The 22,354-nt window shown below is 46.8% G+C and overlaps 1 protein-coding gene across 2 annotated transcripts; it reads right to left on the bottom strand.

Moving 5' to 3' along the window:
* Nucleotides 1–1,176: 1,176 nt before the first annotated feature.
* SH2D5 (SH2 domain containing 5) lies at nt 1,177–19,951 on the bottom strand. Of its 2 annotated transcripts, none has more exons than XM_075603221.1 (10): nt 19,853–19,951; nt 13,324–13,438; nt 11,925–12,005; nt 11,640–11,714; nt 8,734–8,880; nt 7,103–7,306; nt 5,024–5,210; nt 3,530–3,620; nt 2,953–3,112; nt 1,177–1,987 (listed from the first exon to the last, which is right to left on the bottom strand). In XM_075603221.1, the coding sequence occupies exons 2-10, from the start codon at nt 13,399–13,401 to the stop codon at nt 1,751–1,753; spliced, it is 1,260 nt and encodes a 419-aa protein (XP_075459336.1). In that variant the 5' UTR covers nt 13,402–13,438; nt 19,853–19,951; the 3' UTR covers nt 1,177–1,750. The 2 variants fall into 2 exon arrangements, with proteins under 2 accessions (XP_075459336.1, XP_075459335.1); XM_075603220.1 differs by having other exon boundaries at nt 1,178–1,987; nt 7,103–7,345; nt 19,853–19,947.
* Between the last annotated feature and the right edge of the window lie 2,403 nt (nt 19,952–22,354).

Genomic DNA, 22,354 nt, shown 5'->3' with positions numbered 1-22,354 from the left:
GATGTGGGAAGGCGTGATTCTTGGGGATGTGGGAAGGCGTGATTCTTGGGGGTGTGGGAGAAGGCATGATTCTTGAAGGTGTGGGAGAAGGCGTGATTCTTGGGGGTGTGGAGAAGGCGTGATTCTTGGGGATGTGGGAAGGCGTGATTCTTGGGGGTGTGGGAAGGCGTGATTCTTGGGGGTGTGGAGAAGGCGTGATTCTTGGGGGTGTGGAGAAGGCGTGATTCTTGGGGGTGTGGGAGAAGGCGTGATTCTTGGGGGTGTGGGAGAAGGCGTGATTCTTGGGGGTGTGGGAGGGCGTGATTCTTGGGGATGTGGGAAGGCGTGATTCTTGGGGGGATTGTGTGCGCACATTTGATTCTTGGGGGTGTGTGAAGGGTGCGATTCTTGGGGGGGTTGGAAAGGTGTGATTCTGGGGGGTGGAGGGTTGTGTGATTCTTGGGAGGAATGGTGTGATTCTTGGGGGGTATGGTGTGATTCTTGGGGGGGATGGTGTGATTCCTGGGGGGGATGGTGTGATTTTTTTGGGGGGGAGATGTTATTTTTTGGGGGTGGTATGCTCGTGATTCTTGGGGGGCTGGTGTGCGTGCGATACTTGGGGGTTGTGCGCGTGTGATTCTTGGGGTATGTGGGAAAGGTGTGATTCTTGGGGGGGGTGTGATTCTTGGGAGGGGGGAATTTGTGGACTTGGGGGGTGGGTGATTCTTTAGGAGATGTGTGTAATTCTTGGGGAGGTGGTGTGCGTGTAATTCTTGGGGAGGTGGTGGTGTGCGCGTGATTCTTGGGGGGTGATGGTGTGCGCGTGTGATTCTTGGGGGGGTGATTCTGGGGAGGGGAAGTGCGCTTGTGATTCTTGGCGGGGGGGAGTGCGCATGTGATTCTTGGGGGGCGAGTGCGCGTGTGATCCTGGGGGGGGGTGCGAGTGCACGTGTGATTCTTGGAGGGTGGGGAGTGCGCGTGTGATCCTTGGAGAGTGCGTGTGGGATCCTTGGAGGAGGGGGGGGGGGGGAGTGCGCGTGTGATCCTTGGAGGGGGGGGGTGCGGGTGTGATCCTTGGAGGGGGGGGGGTGCGGTGTGATCCTTGGAGGGGGGGGGGGAGTGCGCGTTTGATCCTTTGAGGGGGTGGATCCTTGGGGGGGCCAGAGGGGAGTGCGCGCGTGTGATTCTTGGGGGGGGGGGTGCATGTGATTCTTGGGGGGGATTGAGTGAGAAGGGGGGGTGCGTGTGTGATTCTTGGGTAAGGGGGTTGCATGTGATTCTTGGGGGGGGATTGAGTGAGCGGGGGGGAGGGAAATAAATAATCTTGTCCCAGTTTATCATCACTTTACAAATTCTCCATGCCACCCAGAAAGGTATGGAGAATATGGATATTGAGGTTAGCACCATTACTGCCAGAGAGCGCTGCAGTTACTGCTGTAAAGATTCTCTGCATTGCACCAACAGGGCTGATAGTGCGCATCTCTATTTCTGATTGGGACAAGTAATGGGAGTGAGGTCTTTGCCCGGGCTGCAGCACTTTCTGTTTTCCCATAGTGCTCTGCCACATCTCTGCCGATAAGAGCAGAGGCAGTTTCCCCAAGTCCATAACGACAACACACAAAGGTACGTACTATACGCAGGTTACAGCACAGGCTACTTCCTGATGTCAATACATCCCCACCTCTGTAGGGCCTGTACAGGGATTGACCCACAAAGCCTTGGACCCAAAAGCCCAGCAGGGTGCTGGGAGTCACACACACTCATATAGAACTTAAGTAAAAAGCTCAGTTTGGGGGAGTTCCTCCGCCAGAAGAGGTTCCTTTTGGTTGCATGTCCCTTCGAGGTGATTCTGAACAGGTTCGATTGTCCCTGGGGGGTTGACGCTGCTGTCCTGGTCCTCGTAGCAGGGATTGACACGGCCGTGAGCCAGCTGGTAAAAGAGGTTACCCTCTGTGCCAGAGAGATGCTCCACCAGGGCAGCTATACTGTCAAATTCCTCGGTGAGATGCTGAAGGAAGAAAACAACAATAAATATACAGGGGCTGTTATATAGTATTGCATGTCTTTATTTATATAGCGCCATTAATGTACATAGCGCTTCACAGTGGTAATACACGTGGTAATCAAATAAATAACAGATAATATAAATAGCAGGTCATGGGAAAAAGTGCTACAGGCATAAAAGTAACATTAAGGAAGAGGAGTCCCTGCTCCGAGGAGCTTACAGTCTAATATAGGGTAAATCTATACAGAACTATATACAAAAACCTGACCACTCAGCCTTAAAATCAAGTGTATGTTTATTTTGACCGTATGTCAAACACTTGGAGGTGCATACAGGGAGAAAGTTACCGTATTAGCAATAATGATCCCCGCATGGGTCACAAAAGATCCCTATAACTTGCACTCGTACAAGGTACGGAGGAGTGGAAATGACGGGCTACGGTATATAGGCCCAGGATACAAAAACCCTGATGTGACGATCGCAATGAACCATAAAAGTGGAACTCTCTGTCACTAGCAAATTATCCTCAATAGGGAGAACGAAAAATAACCTTTTATTAACGTATAAAATCACAGAAAGTGAACTACTATTTACAGTGAAATCTCAAATCCCCAGTGGTGAGGTATGGTTACGATTTGGAGCATCTATACAACCCGTAATGGGCATCGAACACACATCAATGTGGGGTATATAGTTGAGCCAAACAGGACAATGTAAAATATAACACAAGGCATAGCCGTATTGTATGAACTCCTATGTGGTAAGGTAGGAGAAACTAGGTCTGGAACAGGACCAAATAGAGGTGTACATACAATAATCACCGTGGGTGATTATATATACAGTACTGTATATCTTTTATTAGGGTGTTTTTTGAAAGCCTTGAGGCCCAAAGAGCTTAGACTAGAATGAGTGGGCATCACTTCAGACAGTAGTATATCTGAGGAATTGATTTCAGATCCTTCACTTACTTCAAAGCAGTATCTGCCCTGCTGTGTTGTGTAGACCTTGTAAGGAACGACGCCGCATTTCGTCCTCATGAACAGCGTCCACTGAGCTACGCAACCAGGGGTAGCACGGAGCAGGAATGCTCCCAGACGATCTGCCGTGAGCAGTGCGATTCCAGAGTCCCTAAGAGAGAGACCAGGCAGGCAATATAAAAGGGGCAGGGTACAGAGATTGGAGACCAGGGCTGTTAATGGCCTGAAAAATTGGGGAACCGCAATAAAATCTAGAAGAAATCCTGAAAATGAGGCAGTATTTTCCAGTGAGTAACCGACTGAAATGCAGAAGCCTAAGCAAACATTGGAGACGCACGTTTTACTAAAACATCCTCTATGCAATTGGAAAGAAAATGGTTTTCCAAAACACAGATTGAGGTTTCTGGATATAATGAGCATTTTTTAGTAAAATTATACTTTGAGTATCTCTTATTTAAAGTTTGACATTTTTTTTTCCCCATTCATTGTGACAATTGGTATATGGATGAAAAATGGTGTATTGAAAGTGATAATTGCCATCCCATTCAGTTTAAGGAAAGCGATGTACCTGCTAATTCCAGCATAGAACCACACTGCGTCCATCAGAATATCCATGTTCTCAGAGAGATCAGCTGAGCAGCAGCAGCATCCCGGTAGGTCTATCAAACAAAAAAGGGGGACAAACGGTTATATGTGTTTACATGGAGCATGAAACACACAGGAGTTTGGCTTTTATTCCATTACCCTGAACCTGATATAACCAAGATTCTGTTCCATTCAAAATGCTGCTGCCTGATACCCTCCCTGAATCGGTGCTATGCCTCTCCTCTTATGCACCTCCATTGGCTGCCTATACTTTTCCGCATGAAAGTCATCCTTTCCTCTAAAATGTCTCGTCCCAGAGTAAACGGGTTTGCCTTGCATCAGTAAAACGTTTGTCAGTGCAAAACACATTCATTTGGGGTGAATGTTGGAGGACGATTGTTTCTTGCCCTGTGCCTGGGAAGGTAGAGGAGAATCAACCTCTCTCATGGACCGCTTACTCGCTTCCTACCTAGCACAGCAGAAGTGCTACCTTAACCCCATTGCTCTCTTGATCTCAGCATTCTCCCCATATGCCTATTTGTAGATGGTGAGATCCTTGCAGCAGGACCCCATTCTTACTGTACCCGTGTAGGTTACTATTGTAATGTTATTGTATTGCACTTGTACCTTTTTTGTGTGCAGAACATCTGTCTATTCTTCCAAGACCACTGCCAAGCCACGTTCCTTCCCCTCTTGCTCCCTGCAGCCTTGTCCCAACTCTTCTCCTGCTACCCCTTTCTCCCATGACACTTTTTCATGGGAAAATACCCAGCTCCCAATTTACATCTATAATAAACCATCTAATCCCACTCCCCCCAGCGTCTCCCATCTGATACAGGGAAAGAGTTCTTGCTGCCGCCCAATGGTGAGCTGCCATTATATCTCACGAGTTCTCATGAGCTGGAAGCTCCCAGGAACTCAGCTCTTCTTACCGATTACACGTGTGCATGGTAACATGTTCACTAGCATGGAAAGTAGATTCAACCCATGATTATTAGCAGCAGCAGTCTAATTTAATTACCTTTCGTGCAATTGAACCTGGTTCAAGTCCCAGCTCCTTGTGCCTCAGATTACAAAATTAGATTGTGAGCTCTATGGGGCAGGGATTTATGCCTGAAAATTGCTGTGTAGAGCTACGTACAGAACTATACAAGAAACATTATGAAGAGAGTATAAGCAAATAATAACACAGGCTTACAATTCCAGCAGTACGTAATAGTGCATAAGCATGCGTGGGTCTGTGTGACTGCACATGTGCAAATCTCTATGTATGTGTGTATCAGCGTGTAAATGTGTGAGCGCATCAGTATATGCATCAGTGAATTTATGCAGAAGAGGGTCAGGTTATGGCGTTACCAGCTATACATGGCATAGGTACCATTGCAATGTGTGCCAATTATTTTAGCATTATTGATGCCCTTCTGCACTGCATAATAAAAACACACACACAAGAGAGATTATTCTTCAGTGCACACACCTGCTCTTCCTGACTCCGTCATCTCCCCTGCAGATCGCTGGACGTGGGACTGATTGCGGGGGCAGCGATAGGCTCCTGAGCGGATAACCTTGCTGCGAATGGCTTTTTTACGAACCAGTGTAGGAGACCAGTGGGGATTTCCCAGTGACGTGCTCCTTGTGACACTCACACCTTCCAATGCTGGTGTCTGGGGAGAAAACCAAGATTGTAGGCACATCTGGCAGGGATGGGGTTATTATCATCATCATCATCATCATCATCATACCCACAACGAAAACCGGATACAATTCACCATACATCAGGAGAGGCAAACTCCAATTCTTGAGGGTCACTATCAGGTTTTAAGGATCTCCCTGCTTCAGCACAGGTGGCTCAGCCAATGACTGCCACCTGTGCTGAAGCAGGGATATTCTGAAAACCTGACCAGTTGGTGGCCCTTGAGGACTGAAGTTTGCCGCCCCTGCCATGCATAGTGGAGAGAATATACACTGGGGCACATCCCAGGCTGCTCACTGCCATACAAGCTTCCCATGGGGTTATACAGAAGCCGGGTAAAGAACAAACTTCACGCTCCATACGACACAAGGACTGGGTGGTGTGTGTTTGAGCTAGCCCTCCTGCCAGTGGTGGAATGGATATAAGAAAGGAAGCGACACGGTTTCTCAACACAAAAGAACACAATCCATGGAACTCACATTAGACATCACTTTTAAATGTGGGAGATTTAATATATATATATATTATATATAAAATCTAATATAGATCAGCCTGGAATTAAGCTCTTTAACAGTAGCACGCTGATCACTATCCAATTTGCAACAATAGAAGCGTTTGAAATACGAAGTGTCTGGGGTGGGGGTACAAGGTGGGGGGCTTTCCCTGTGTTACCCCAGAATCTGGAGATTGGGGGCACTCTCTTCTATCACATGAGAAGTAGGTACAGTATACCTAGAACTCTGCTCATATTTACAATGAATGGTAATGATTGTAAACTGTAATCGTGTGTATTATAGTGTCCTAAATAAGAACCCAGTCTGTGTAGAATGTGAAGAATACTAGAGAATATTTGGGAGTTTGCATACTTCACCCTCGGTACAAACCTTGCTGTCTCTTTTTCAGACAGTTCCTGTTATTCTTCACCCGACTAGAAAAGATTGAAAAGGAGGATTGTATTCCGTTTATAAACAGAGCTGGTAATAAGGAAAAATGTCAGTAAAACACTGGATCCAATCCTTACCCACACTTTGCCAGAAAGGTCGGAAATAATTATTATTAAGTTGGACCCAGTGCTCCAAAAAAAATTAAGAATAAAATCCTCCTTTTCAGTTTTTTTCTGATCAAAAGAATAATCAGGGTAACTGTCTGGAATAGAAAACACACATTTTCATTTTTTTTTTATATAACTGCACTGAATGTACCACAGTCAAATCAGGGGCATGTAACACGGAGATATTTTTCATTCAAAAGGAGACTCATAATAAAACATTGTACAGTATTAATATATAGTGTATCTTAAAATGTGCCTGTGACTTGCAATATGTAGGATGCACAGGACCCTGCAAGCATCAAAAGGTTTTCACAACGTGTGCGTGTGCGCACACACACACACACACACACACACACACACACACACACACAAAAAAGTGTTACAATCCCACAGTGCATCTAATCATTTTAGAATAGCACATAATAGAGAACCTAGTTATTTCTTTCAGATTCTGTGGAACAAAACTGGATCCAATGAAACCATTAGTGACGTAACCCAGAAAAATACACAGATTCCACACTCTAATGATTTTGGGTCTTAACAGTGACAGATATTGGCTATCTTTAAAGTCTAGATGTTTAAAGCAAATACACGTGGGTCAAAAATACTTTCTATTTTGTATTCCCTACGTTGTTATGTGAAATGACTAAACCATATTGGGTTTTTATTGCCTCTTCCTTACAGAAGTCATGCTTCCGATGTATCAGCATACATTAAAGTCCATGGTAATAAAGAAGCACAATGAAAGAATCGGTGGGTGTTAAGGAGTATGCAATGTGTGCGGAGTGTGCAGTGATAGAGGAAGATCTTACAGGGTTCTTGGAGAACTCGTCCTCGCCTGAGAACGGGAGCCGTCTGAAAGACACCAAGGCATTGACGTTCTGAGACACCTCTCCGGGATCCAACGGCTCTCTCACCACCCCACCTCTGACACCTTTCCCCTGGGCCTGCGGAGATATCACCTGCAGGGGGACCTCAGGATCACGCACCTCTGGGTGCAGGACAAGGTACCGGAGCTGGAAGGAGCGGCATAGCAAAAGATTCAACACCTGCACCTGAGGGAGGAGAGAGTGGGAGGGAGGAGAGAGTGAGAGGGAGGAGAGAGTGAGAGGGAGGAGAGAGTGAGAGGGAGGAGAGAGTGAGAGGGAGGAGAGAGTGGGAGGGAGGAGAGAGTGGGAGGGAGGAGAGAGTGGGAGGGAGGAGAGAGTGGGAGGGAGGAGAGAGTGGGAGGGAGGAGAGAGTGGGAGGGAGGAGAGAGTGGGAGGGAGGAGAGAAAGGGAGGGAGGAGAGAGTGGGAGGGTGAGATGCAACGGAACAAATTCAAGAGCAGATCAGACAAGTGGACCTCACCTATGAGATTGGTAGTTTAATTTGTGGGTGCAGGAGGCTTAAATACCTTGAGTATTGTATATAGAGCACAAGAAGCAGGCAGTCCGTCAATTCATTTTGAAGATTTATCCAACGTTTGGGCTCCCGACAGAGCATTGTCAAAAACAAACTGTGAGATGTCCCATTTATACCCTCAAAACACCCAGGTAGCTAAACGCCCCAAAAGGTGCATAAATGCTGACACAACTCACTGTTTGTTTGTTGTTCTTGACAAAGACTCAGTTGGGAACGAAAACGTTGAATACATCTTCACAATTAACTGATGGGAGTCCCAGCTCCTTTTATCTTTCTCCTCCCTCTCCATGTGGTATAATAGTATGGTACAAGGTCAAATGGACCAGGATTGCTTTGCATTTTTTTAATGATGCCAACTCTCTCTCTGCAGGGCTCAGGGGTACAGAAATGCCAGTATACCTCACTGGGCTGGTACACAAATGCCAGAATACCTCACTGGGCTGGTACAGAAATGCCAGTATACCTCACTAGGCTGGTACACAAATGCCAGTATACCTCACTGGGCTGGTACAGAAATGCCAGTATACCTCACTGGGCTGGTACAGAAATGCCAGAATACCTCACTGGGCTGGTACAGAAATGCTTGTATACCTCACTGGGCTGGTACACAAATGCCAATATACCTCACTGGGCTGGTACAGAAATGCCAGTATACCTCACTAGGTTAATACAGAAATGCCAGTATACCTCACTAGGCTGGTACAGAAATGCTAGCATACCTCACAGGGCTGGTACAGAAATGCCAGTATACCTCACTAGGCCGGTACAGAAATGCCAGTATACCTCACTGGGCCGGTACAGAAATGCTAGCATACCTCACTGGGCCGGTACAGAAATGCTTGTATACCTCACTGGGCCGGTACAGAAATGCCAGTATACCTCACTGGGCCGGTACAGAAATGCTAGCATACCTCACTGGGCCGGTACAGAAATGCTTGTATACCTCACTGGGCCGGTACAGAAATGCTTGTATACCTCACTAGGCCGGTACAGAAATGCCTGTATACCTCACTGGGCCGGTACAGAAATGCTAGCATACCTCACTGGGCTGGTTACCAACAAACAGGTGGCAGAAGAGCTGGTGGGCTGGCCCATGAGGGTTACGGGACACAAAGGCAAATTGGAAGTCATCGGGCCTGCAGCTGGTGTATTGAATCCGTCTGAGAGAGTGGGCCATCAGCAGTGTCTGAGACAGCGGGACAGAGGCAGGAATCACGTTACCATCACCTTACTTACAGCAGCACCTGTGGCTCTAACTAAGGACAGCTATGCAGATATTCACACAAATAAAAATCACGTGTCAGGCGCGTGACAGTCTTCAAATCATGAGCATTTTGGGTTTGATTTATTAGGATGAAGCAAAATGTGTTATTTTTTTTTTACATTTCCAATAGGATATTTTATGTTTGATCTATAAAGCGCCTATTTGGTGAAAAACCGGGAGGGTTTTTTACCTTAATAAATAATTTTGTATAATTTTTCGCTGTACAGTATTTTGCCATTCCCGTGTATAATTATACAGCTCAGCTCTGCTATATTTTTATACTAATTTGTTAGTCTGTATGTGTCTGTGTTCTGAATATGTGCATCAGTGCCATTGTGTAATCACTGTGCGCATTACAGAATGTGTGTATCAGTGCCATTGTATGTGTAATCACAGTGTGTAATCAGTGTGTGTAATCACTATGTATAATCAATGTGTGCGTTACAGAATGTGTGTATCAGTGGCTTTGTGTGTGTAATCACAGTGTGCATTACAGAATGTGTATATAAGTGCCATTGTATTTGTAATCACGGTGTGTGTTACAGAATGTGTGTATCAGTGCCATTGTGTGTGTAATCACTGTGTGTGTTACAGAATGTGTATATCATTGCCTTTGTGTGTGTGTGTGTGTGTGTGTAATCACGGTGTGTAACAGAATGTTTGTATCAGTGCCTGTGTGTGGGTAATCATGGTGTGTTACAGAATGTGTGTATCAGTGCCTTTGTGTGTAATCACGGTGTGCGTTAAAGAATGTGTGTATCAGTGCCTTTGTGTGTAATAACGGTGTGCGTTACAGAATGTGTGTATCAGTGCCTGTGTGTGTAATCACAGTGTGCGTTACAGAATGTGTGTATCAGTGCCATTGTGTGTGTAATCACAGTGTGCGTTACAGAATGTGTGTATCAGTGCCTTTGTGTGTAATCACAGCGTGTTACAGAATGTGTGTATCAGTGCCTATGTGTGTAATCACGATGTGTAATCACAGCGTGTTACAGAATGTGTGTATCAGTGCCTGTGTGTCTGTAATCACGGTGTGTGTTACAGAATGTGTGTATCAGTACCTGTGTGTGTGTGTAATCACGGTGTGCGTTACAGAATGTGTGGTGTCGGAGATTATAAATGGCAAGGAGTAATTGACCCCTTTCTGCTCCGCATTGCTTTCCTCCTCCCACCGGCAGTGACGGGGCTAGAACAAAGCCGCACAGAATATTTGTCCCATCTGATTTTCTGATTTCCCTTGGAGAAACTTTATGAATGCCGGAGACACTCACATACCAGCGATCCAAATCTGTGCTGCTAGGACACCAGCTATGTGGGGACAGCAGGAAGCACAGCTAGGATGGCAAAGCACCGTGCAAGTGAAACCTCAGGGCCAGAGCGGTCATTTTCTCTTTATATTAATAGTTTGGAAATGGGGAAAAAAAAAAAAAAAAAAAAAAAAATTTAAATATGGCATTTGTTGCTCTGCCAAAATCCACCTCCATGCTGCACGGCGTGTCCGAATTCCTGCCTGCCGTGCGGACGCGCAATGCCTCACAAAAATCCCCGTTAGCGGTAAATGGGTTAAAGCCACGTGAGCCGGATTACCAAGAGCCACTGCTGCGGGCTTGATGAAATATTAAGACTGCCCGGAGTGGCTCGTGTTGCTACATTAATATGCATATTATTACTACGTCACGCTCTCATAGGTGCATGTGTAATATGCTGCCCAGCCGTCTTCCCCTTGCTTGGGAAGAGTGAAGTAAATGGAGCTTAAATCTTGCCCAACTATGGGAAGACTGTTTCATAGCATAATGCAGGGGTGGCCAACTCCTGTCCTCAAGAGGCATCGACAGGGCCAGGTATTGGGGACATTTCTGCTTCAGCACAGGTGGTTCAATCAGTGGCTCAGTCTTTGACTGAGCAACATGTGCTGAAGCCGGAATATCCTTACAACCTGACCTGTTGGTGGCCCTTGAGGACTGGAGGTGGCCACTCCTGGCATAGTGAATACCGTCTGCTTGGAGCTATACAGGGAAACACACAGCATTGCACATGTAATACTACACTGAAGCGGAGCTTATGTCCGGACACTTTACAATCGATTATATATCTGCCGAACCCAATCACGGCAAACCAGCTCCGTGACATCATAAACACCCCCCCCACCCCCCATCGTCTGAAACAGCATGTGCAGAGATCGCTTGAGCGTCAGTCACGCACGCGCTCAAACACACAGTATAATGTCAGCCTTAGGCTTGGTCCCCGTTCGCTACTGCAGCGCCCGCTGTGGCGGACGCTGCAGGGACGAGAGCCCTCCCTTCAATGGCGCCGGGCCCGCTGCGAGGGGGGGCCGCAGCGCTGTGGCGAGAGTTGATCCTGCTGTCAATAGACTTGAGAGCAGGACTCGCGACGGAGCGCTAAGCCACGCCCCCGACGGTTCAGCCAATGAGGGCGTACCTGCCGGGTGACGTCATGGCCGCGCCGCCGTTACACCCCCCTCCCCCCCCTTCGGTCTCTCTTCCTGCAGACCGGGGAATCGGCTGCACGCGCCGCCAGTCTCGCGGGCGCGCATGCAGCAGAGGTACTGGGGCCTCAGCCTTAGGTGTAGGAGAGAAATGATGGTGCAGCAGGTCTCCCAGGGACTCAGCAGAGCATGTACACAGCTGCAAGGCTTGGTGCAGGGGCCTGGGGATTAATACCTCTCCCGCTGCATCGTGCATCTTCACTCCCTGCAGACAGAATTTCAGCATAACAGATCTCCGCCTGGGACAGTCCTGTGGGAGAAGAAACTACAGTTACCGGCTTTCAGGAAACCGGACTCATGGAGAGGACATGTTTAGATCTCGTGCTGCTAGGCTGGCCATTCTGGCAGCGCAGGGCGTTAAGAGCGGCGGGTCTGGGCTGTGGTTATGCTCTCCGTTAAGGGGACGCCGTCCCTGCCGGCATATGGCTGATCGTTCCCAAAAGCGCGGCTCCCGCCTCACCTTCAGGAAAAGCATCTGTTCTTCTATCATCCACATCCTCCTCTGCCAATCGGCTTCCTCCACAGCAAATGAACCGACGTACTGAGAAAGGGCGAGAAAAAAAAAGGGGCCCTTGTTCAATATGCCGGGAAGCCACCTCCCTGTGCTGGAGAAGACTTGAGCTACATTCGCTTTAATACAACTCAACCACCAGCTTCTCCACCACACGGAAGCTGCTTGAGAGCACAATGAATAAAGGCCAGAAAGAGAGAAACTGCTGAACTCCAAGCCAATCAATCAATCAATCAATGTATTGCTGTGCAGCTCCCATCCTATACACTGCACTTTGATACACACAACCAGCCACTGAAGCAGCCTTTAAGTCAGGAGTGGCCAATTCCTGTCCTCAAGGGCCACCAACAGGTCAGGTTGTCAGGATATCCCTGCTTCAGCACAGCCGGCTCAGTTAAAGACTGAGCCACTGAGTAAGCTACCTGTGCTGAAGCAAGGATATCCCGACAACCTGACCTGTTGGTGGCCCTTGAGGACTAGTTGGCCACTCCTGGATTAAGTGAAGGTTTATGATAACCTGCATGTGACACACTATTACAAGTATTTTTCCGCTCCACTGCTCCCAGTCCCAGATTCTGGGTAGAGGCAGCATATCCGCTCACAGCCCATAAAGCGCTCACTGCTCACGCAGGCTGTGCTGGCAGCAAATGGGTTAAACGCCTTCAGCCTCTCTGCAAGAAAAAAGGTTTCTAAACAGAAAAGGTATAAAGGTTCAGTTTCCCAGGAGCCGGCGAGGAACGGTCTGATCTTGCCATGGTACAGCCCATGTACATATCGCTGCGGCTTCCATGAATGTGTCTGGCTCAGGGGTTTCCAACTTTTTTTTGGTGAAGGAGCCCTATGTGAAATTCTGCGGAACCCCAACCCTCTCTAATAGCGCGTCTGAGATCAGATGCATTGTAAGGAACCCCAACCCTCTCTAATAGCACGTCTGAGATCAGATGTATTGTAAGGAACCCCGACCCTCTCTAATAGCACGTCTGAGATCAGGTGCATTGTAAGGAACCCCAACACTCTCTAATAGCGCGTCTGAGATCAGATGCATTGTAAGGAACCCCAACACTCTCTAATAGCGCGTCTGAGATCAGATGCATTGTAAGGAACCCCAACACTCTCTAATAGCGCGTCTGAGATCAGATGCATTGTAAGGAACCCCAACCCTCTCTAATAGCGCGTCTGAGATCAGATGTATTGTAAATTCTTCTGTATTTGGTACCATTTTGAAATGACCTGAAAAGTACAGGGAACACTTTAGTGATGCCCGGGGAACCCAAGCGTTCCCAGGAACCCCTTTTGAAAAACACTGGTCTGGCTGACCACTAGGCAGGATATAGAGATATATACATACCTCTGCAAACTTAGTTATAACTCTGCCTGTGTGACGGGTTTCCCCTGGAGCCTTCACATGTGCCGGCTCCTTCTTCATGATGCAGGGAGACTCGGGGAAGAGGGAGGAATTTACTCTGCAGAGAGAATGGGAGAGAAAGAAGCGCTTAAAAGTCACACGTGATACAAAAAAAACATGCTTCAAAACCATGCACGCATAAGCTTACAGTGGACCATGTTATATGGTTTTGAAGCAAAAGGTGGCACTGTGTGCTAATTTGCATGTCATTTCCCAGAATCCCTTGCTGCAGTGGAAGTGCTGGGTGATAATGGTGAAAGGCAGGGTTGCAGACCTGTCTAAGGGCTGGGACCCGCTGCGCTCGGCGGCGCGGACGGCCGCGCGAGCGTTCCCCACCAGCAGGGGAATCCTCCCTAGCCGGTCCCAGTCCCCCCTTGCTGACGGCTCACTACACACTGTGACGCGTCAGCCGGCAGGGGATTCAAGAAAATTGTGATCCCGAGCGGTGACGCGTCACGTGGTGCGCTGATGAGCCAATCAGCGGCGGGAGCGGGAGCTGTCATCAGGCAGCTTCCTACTCAAGGTAGTGTGTGTGTGTGTTTTGTGGCAGAAGGGGGAGGGAGCTGCTTACCTTACAGCAACCCGCAGCAGCTCCCTCCTGCAGCCCGAGCCCGTGGAGGGAGGGAGGGGGGGGGGGAGTAGCGGGTCCCTCCGCTCAAGCCACGCCCCCCCCTCCCACTCCCGCCCAGGCTCCCTACAGACCGCATATCGCGGTCTGTGTCTGTCAGCGCCCCGCCTGTCTGCAGTGCGGGCGCGCTGACTGAGAGAGCGGGGCCTTAGCCTAAGACATGCGAATGAGCATACAGTAATATTTCCATCTGCTATATGCTTTACTGTGCAGGGGTTTTGTCACTTTTTTTACCCACCATAACACACACACACACACACACACACACACACACACACACACACACACACACACACACACACACACACACACACACACACACACACACAAATGTATTATTGACAGGGTAGGAGTAATGGCGGATTTGACCTTTATTAAAAGCAGGTCACATTTATCTCTACCATCACACTACCAACAGGTCAGGTTTTCGCAATATCCCTGCTTCTGAGCCACCTGTGCAATCAGTAGCAACAGTATGCAGGCGACGCGTTGAGAGGCAATTGACCGCTACCTGCGGTCCGAAGGGAACGCGAGCTGGAGCGTGGTTTGAGGGGGTGGCGTGGTTTGAGGAGGGGGGGGGCGTGGTTTGAGCAAACCACCAGGAGCTTGCAGCTCCAGCGGGCGGACGCGTCACAGCACGCAGTCAGCCCTGTCGGAAGGCGGCAGCGGGGACCAGCACACTTGGGGTAAGGGGCTGGTGGCCCGCGCGCAGATCACAGCAGGGCCTCAGCCTAAAGCACTCACATAAGATCCCCTTCAATATGCACTCGGAGTACATCAAATATATTCAGTACGACTCAGGAGGTCCTGGGATACCGAAATTCCTAATTGAAGAGGTATGCAATAAACCTCGCAGGCACCACTGACAAATATGTAGATAATGGGTACTAGTTATATCCCACATAAGCAGAGGGGAAAAAAACAATACAACTTTATTAATAATAATAATAATAATAATAATAATAATAAACAACGATGCATGTGATTATTTACAGTGATTGTTAAAATTCCCATCTGTAGGCAGCTCCTGGATGTAGGGTTAGCAGCTGCACCTTTGTACCCTAACTATGCCACGATCTAAAAACGGGTTTTGCTGAGCGGCTGGTCACCGATAGGGAATTCACAGGCTCAATCAGTAGCTCAGCTGAAAAGTGAAAACTGAGCCACTGATTGGGCCACCTGTGCTGAAGCAGGGATATCCTGAAAACCTGACCGCTTGAGGACTGGAGTGGACGGCTGTAGGTACTCCATGTGAGTTTTTTACTTGAGAAAGGTGCTCTCTCTTTATTAAAAACAGATTTCGCTATAATATCCCCCTTTCTCCCCCTCACGCCTGTGGAGTTGCGCTGGATTATTTGCAAATGTTCTACATTTACCCCAGGGAGAATAACATGAAATAGTTGAGAAACGTCCTCATTCAGCAAAGATGTCCCGTCCCCCCCCCCGCAGTGCCAGCTGGAGGTACTATTTCATAGTTAGGCCAAGATATTTGAAGTTACAATTTGCAAAGTTACTTTGAGCAGTTACTAACTAACAAACATATACATTTTCCAACCACATCACAATATAACCCCCCCCCACTAAAAAACAAAACAAAAAAACAACAAATCCCCAAAGCGAATGATCGAAGTCAATGGTTAAACGCCCCTTCAGCCACTGGGGCGGATATAGGACGAGCCCCTCACTCAGAAAGATTCACCTTATAAGTTTTTATTTTCAATTGATCCTGTGACATGTATTATAAGATACCTATTGCCCATTTATTTCTAGCCAGCGGGTAGTGATGACATTAACATGACTGAATTCAGCCCTCTGACATACTGGTGAATGGAGGAGAGAGAGAGGCCGTGGGTGGAGAGAGAAAGAGCAGAGGCTCAGACGAAGGCTATGACAACGCTAATATGGATAAAAGAGTTGAGGCCTGAACTAACTATGAAACAACCAGTTATTTTGCACTCTTTAAAAGTATGGAATAAAATATGCAGGGCAAAATCTGTTTCATCTATCCCTTCACCCCTGACCCCAATATTGTCTAATCCAGGGTTTGTCCCGGCTCACCTAATAATAATAATAGCAGCAGCATGTTCTTGTATAGCGCTGCTAGTTTTACGTAGCGCTTTGCAGAGACATTTTGCAGGCACAGGTCCCTGCCCCGTGGAGCTTACAATCTATGTTTTGGTGCCTGAGGCACAGGGAGATAAAGTGATTTGCCCACGGTCACAAGGAGCCAACAGCAGGAATTGAACCAGGTTCCCCTGCTTCAAACTCAGTGCCTGTCAGTCTTTACTCACTGAGCCGCTCCTTCTCCCTAATCAAAGGTATTTAAAATATGGAGAGAAAAAGGTTGTGGGATGTGGTGAAAGCGGATAGAATCAAAACATTTCTGGAAATAAAGGAAGAGTTTGATATACCAGATATGCATTTATACCAATATTTTCAGATAAGGCACTATGCTACCTCAATACAACCCACACAAGATGTTTTTAGACCCCAGACAACCTTTGAAAACTATACTCAACAGGTGAATATCATAAGGGCACTATATAGCACAGCTGTATCAAAACCGGATCACGCAGAAGGTGGAGCAACAGAGTAAAAACAATCTAGACTGGGAAAACGATATAGGGCGACCACTAGTGAGGGAGGAGTGGCTGGAGATATACGAGAGGTCAGATAAAGCATCTAGGTCAGTGTTTCCCAACTCCAGTCCTCAGGGAACCCCAACAGGTCAGGTCTTAAGGATATCCCTGCTCCAGCACAGGAGGCTCAGACTGAGCCGCTGACTGAGCCACCTGTGCTGGAGCAGGGATATCCTTAAGACCTGACCTGTTGGGGTTCCCTGAGGACTGGAGTTGGGAAACACTGGTCTAGGTGTTCGGCAGTCAGGGAAATTAATCTCAAGATATTACATAGATGGTATTACACCCCAGCCAGACTCCACTCATTTTCCTGGCCACCTCCCCTCAATGCTGGTGGAACTGCGACCAAATAGGCTCGTTTTAAACAGGCTCGTTTTAAACAGGTCTGGTGGACCTGCCCTAAGGTAGTATTATTCTGGAGAAAAATGCATAAACTAAATCAAGAGAATTACGGGACTGTATTGTCCCTGGAATATGGAGACAGTACTAATTTTAAAACCAATTGAAGATTTAGAGAGGAATACAGACAAACTATTGATACATATCCTTTCCTCAGCCAAAGCAGTAATAGCTAGAAATTGCAAACAGGATGACCCGCCGGCAATGACTGAAGTAAAAACATAAATTAGGCTATATCATGGTAATGGAAAAACGTACTAGTTTCATTCAGGATAGATATGAAGGGTATCGGCAGATATGGGTGACATGGATGATATACAGTATTAGGAAGCTAACGTTCAATGAATCCTTTTATGTTTTTGTTTTCTCACTCTAATGTGAACTATGTCGAAAACTAAATGCGAGTGTAACAAAGTATAAGTGGTTGTACTGAAAATAAAGAAAAGTTGGATATGTATCCTCCCCCACCCCACCTATTTTTCTCTTGTACCCCTCCCTACCCAAAATATAACTTGTGAAAAAAGGAATAAAAGACAAGTTTAAAAAAAAAAAAAAATCTACAGATATACAGAGAAGAGATCTCGTCATTCGCCCCCTACGTGATCAAGAGATTTAATTCTTGGGATGTCTTCTGTACGGCAATATGTGGGACTGAAACCTTAAGGGACTGTGTGTTATAATATTTAACACTTTAACCCCTATGCCGACAGAAGGTAAGGTAAGTGCTCATGGCCCTGCTGGCAGCGGAGTTAAAGTATAAATATCCCCAAAACATATCCTAATTCAGGGGTGGCCAACTCCAGTTGTCCTGGAACAGGATTACACATTTTTCTGTCTCCCTTTGCAGTTTTGACTATTCCTGTCTCCCTTGTTTGGCTGCATGTTTTTCTCCTGTGCCAGCAGCATGTGTAAAGGCAACATTATTGCTACATATGTCCCTTACACAGCCTTAGGCCGCGCTTATAGTGCTGGCGACGACGCCCGAAAACAAGTGCATTGTCACCGCCGCGTGCGCTTATAGAAAGCGTGACGGCGACAAAGCGACGCGATTTTTGGTAGTCGTAATTATTTGATTTTTCAGGGGCTGTCGCCTCATGTGACAGCCCTTGAACCAATCAGGAGCCTGGTCGCCCGCGACGCCGTCGCAAAGCGAAATACAACTTTCGCTTGCGGAGACGAGTGACGTCACCGGCACTATAGGCGCAGCCTTAGTTGGTTGCCCTGGCAACCTTCCAATCTCCTTAGCTAGAAGGTTGGTTTAGTCCGGCTTGCGCCCCTGCCTTTATAGCAGTTACTTTGGTCCTTAGACCCTTCCTGCTTGTCACGGGAACATGTGCTTTAGATCTAACTAGCTGGCTTAGTGAGTACATGCTTCCTCCATTACACCCCTGCAAGGCCAACCTTTTTTATCGTCCCCCCATAACAGAGCACCTTCACATAGAGAAGCGCTCTCTCACCACACATTACCATCTGCAAGTACCCTTTATATTTGTTTTTGACTCCCCCCATTAAAGTTGAAGAAAATAAAAAGGACTCTGTGTGCTCTCAAAAGGGGATGAGTTACACACCTGGACCCACTTACATCCCACATGTGATCCTGGTTCCAGAAGACCAGTTCTCAAGGGCCACCAACAGGCCAAGTATTAGGGATATCCCTGCTTCAGCATAGGTGATTTAGTCATTCTGACTGAGCCACCTGTGCTGAAGCAGGGATAGCCTTAAAACCTGACCTGTTAGTGGCCCTTGAGGACTGGAGTTGGCCTCTCTGGCAGTGGAGGGGTTAAATAGCAGCCTATGTAACAGTGTCCGCACAGCCAGAATAGGAGTAACAGGATGATCAGATTACATTTTTACTAATAGGTCTGTGCAGTAATAATGAAGAGGTTCCATGTGTCTCACCAGTGTCTGACAGTGCTGTACACGCATAACACAACACAACTTCCACCTGGGGAAGCAGACATGAGTCAGATGCATGCAAATACAAGGAGGCGATAGCTCACATCTGGCATTACTGCGCCCCTGGGTCACTTCCTCTCTCCGTCTGTGTTATCAGAATTAATAACTAATTGGAACTGCAGCCATTATATATATAATATATATAATTGTGGAGTTGATAAATATAGAACAGTTGCAGTAGTCACACGCCCCCCCTATATATATATATATATATATATATATATATATATATATATATATATATATATATAGGGGGGGCGTGTGACTACTGCAACTGTTCTATATTTATCAACTCCACAATTCAACTTGCTGTAAGAAAAAAATACCCTCTTTTATCATACCAGTGTATAAAACTTTACTCAAATTAGTTCAACATAGTGTCACCGTTAATGTGTAACATGCAAACACTCTTACCTTCAGCCACTATATATGGGGGTGGTGCCTGAATTTAAGAATGTTTACATGTTACACATTAGGGATGACACTATTTTATAGTACTGTATATTGTTTTGTATTATTTTGTAGTATAGTATTATATATATATATATATATATATATATATATATATATATATATATATATATATATATATATATATATAATGCATCCTACTTTATTACATCCGATTGAGCAGTTTATAGGAGGGATTAATGTATACTGTAGATACCCAACATATACACATGCAGACAATACAAAGTATGTACATGCAGTACAAGTACACACGGGTGTGTGTGTATATATATATATACACACACACACACACACACACACACACACACTCAGTATAAGTACACACAAACAAACATCCCCTTCTCCCCTATACAGTAAAGATCTTGTTGGATCTTCTCACCTTTCAGGCTCCGTTGAGTCCAGGTGGTTGGGGAGTGTTAGTGGCAGGTTGGAGGGTGTCAGTGGCAGGTTGGAGGGTGTCAGTGGCAGGTTGGAGGGTGTCAGTGGCAGGTTGGGGGGTGTTAGTGGCAGGTTGGGGAGTGTTAGTGGCAGGTTGGAGGGTGTCAGTGGCAGGTTGGAGGGTGTCAGTGGCAGGTTGGGGGGTGTCAGTGGCAGGTTGGAGGGTGTCAGTGGCAGGTTGGAGGGTGTCAGTGGCAGGTTGGGGTGTGTTAGTGGCAGGTTGGAGGGTGTCAGTGGCAGGTTGGGGGGTGTCAGTGGCAAGTTGAGGGGTGGCAGTGGCAGGTTGGAGGGTGTCAGTGGCAGGTTGGGGGGTGGCAGGTTGGGGGGTGGCAGGTTGGGGGGTGTTAGTGGCAGGTTGGGGGGTGTCAGTGGGAGCTCCGGCTCCTGTCTCTGAGCTCGGTTGCTCTGCCCCGAGCTGATAACTCGTCTCCCACACCTGAGAATGTGAGCTCATTCCGAGCCTCAGACACTCCCAGACTTACCCACCCAGCAAGAGAAAGCGAACTCAGCAGCGCACAGCAACACAGGGGGAGGGGACTTACACAACCATATATATTGTTGCAAAAAAAAATAATACATGACAGTATATACACTCTACACAAGAATAACACACCGCAGCCCCTCTTCCAGCTGCAAACCAGGGTCACTTGTAACACCTAACACTTCCCAGGGGTGTGACAAGGTCACTGTCACTTCTAGTGGGAGTGGAATATCTGGGGGTCGCTTTGGTTTGCAGAAGACAGATGTGGACAGTTCTGGTTTATTTCAGGGTGCAAGTCTTGTGCAGGTTATGAGGTATATCACACTAAGGACGCCACGTGGCTTTGTGTGTGAAGGAAGAATCATTTTATTGACTAAAAAGGAGCAGTCTGAAATTTTATTTCTTTTTGTTGTTGTAAATTCTTTATTTGTTATTCGGGACATACCGAGAGATGTTATATCTACGACATCTTTAGCTGTCCACATTTTCCTCTTTGCCGAGGAACATTTTCTATCGTTTATGCAACTCAAGGTTGACACGTATTAAAGATGTATTCACGTATGCACAAAACGGAGCTTAACCAAACGTAACAAAACAAAAAAAAAATCAATAAAAAATATCATAAAACCTTAATTTGCGTATTGAGAACACAATTTATCGCTCTGATTGAAGGTGGCTATCTGCTACCACGCTGGGGCAGATTAATCACATATATCATTTTCTTTCTGATATTCTGATTTAATCACCATCGTATTATCCTTTCCCCTGGAGATATCTATATACAGGTAGTCCTCGCTATCCAACGTTTCACTTTACAACGAATGGAATATCCAACGCTTTACAATGCAACCCTAAGGGCCGTTTTTCAACGCCTGAATGCGTTATGCAACGTCTGAATGCGTTATCTGATGCCGGAATGCGTTATCTGATGCCGGAATGCGTTATCTGATGCCGGAATGCGTTATCTGACGCCTGAATGCGTTATCCGACGCCTGAATGCGTTATCCAACGCCTGAATGCGTTATCTGACGCCCTAATGTGTTATCAAACGCCTGAATGCGTTATCCGACGCCTGAATGCGTTATCTGACGCCCTAATGTGTTATCAAACACCTGAATGCGTTATCCGACGCCTGAATGCGTTATCTGACGCCCTAATGTGTTATCAAACGCCTGAATGCGTTATCCGACGCCTGAATGCGTTATCTGACGCCCTAATGTGTTATCAAACGCCTGAATGCGTTATCCGACGCCTGAATGCGTTATCTGACGCCCTAATGTGTTATCAAACGCCTGAATGCGATATCCGACGCCTGAATGCGTTATCTGACGCCCTAATGTGTTATCAAACGCCTGAATGCGTTATCCGACGCCTGAATGCGTTATCTGACGCCCTAATGTGTTATCAAACGCCTGAATGCGTTATCCGACGCCTGAATGCGTTATCTGACGCCCTAATGTGTTATCAAACGCCTGAATGCGTTATCCGACGCTCACGCCACTGATTAACATGGGCTCACTTTACAACGGTGTCACTATCCAACGCTACTTCCAGAACGGATTCCGTTGGATAACCGCGGACTGCCTGTATACAGTTTCCTTACATTGATCATTGCTAGAGATGTCCCTCTCCAAGTCAGCAGCTCATAATATAATTTCTCTTATTTTCCTAAAGTTTTCCTGTAACTCGAGGATTCTGTAGATAGAGTATCTCCTCAAATGTATCAGAAGTTTCATATAGGAGTCATTTCTTTCCCCATTGCAAACACCTCCCGCGCTCTCTTTGTCCCGTCCTCGGCGGGTGGAACGCGGTGCCTGTTTCCAACGTATCGGACTCCCACATCTCGCTGCGTTAAGATGCAAAATAAGATTATTTTTTTTTTTTAATTTTGCACCTTTTTATACAGTCTCTATTTAAAAGGAATATCCAAGGATTCTCAGTAATGTCAATACATGTGAGTGA

This window comes from Ascaphus truei, chromosome 6 (genome assembly GCF_040206685.1).
Source record: "Ascaphus truei isolate aAscTru1 chromosome 6, aAscTru1.hap1, whole genome shotgun sequence".
Taxonomy (NCBI): domain Eukaryota; kingdom Metazoa; phylum Chordata; class Amphibia; order Anura; family Ascaphidae; genus Ascaphus; species Ascaphus truei.
The sequence above is the reverse complement of the archived record's forward strand: the minus strand, read 5'-3'. Positions and strand labels throughout refer to the sequence as shown.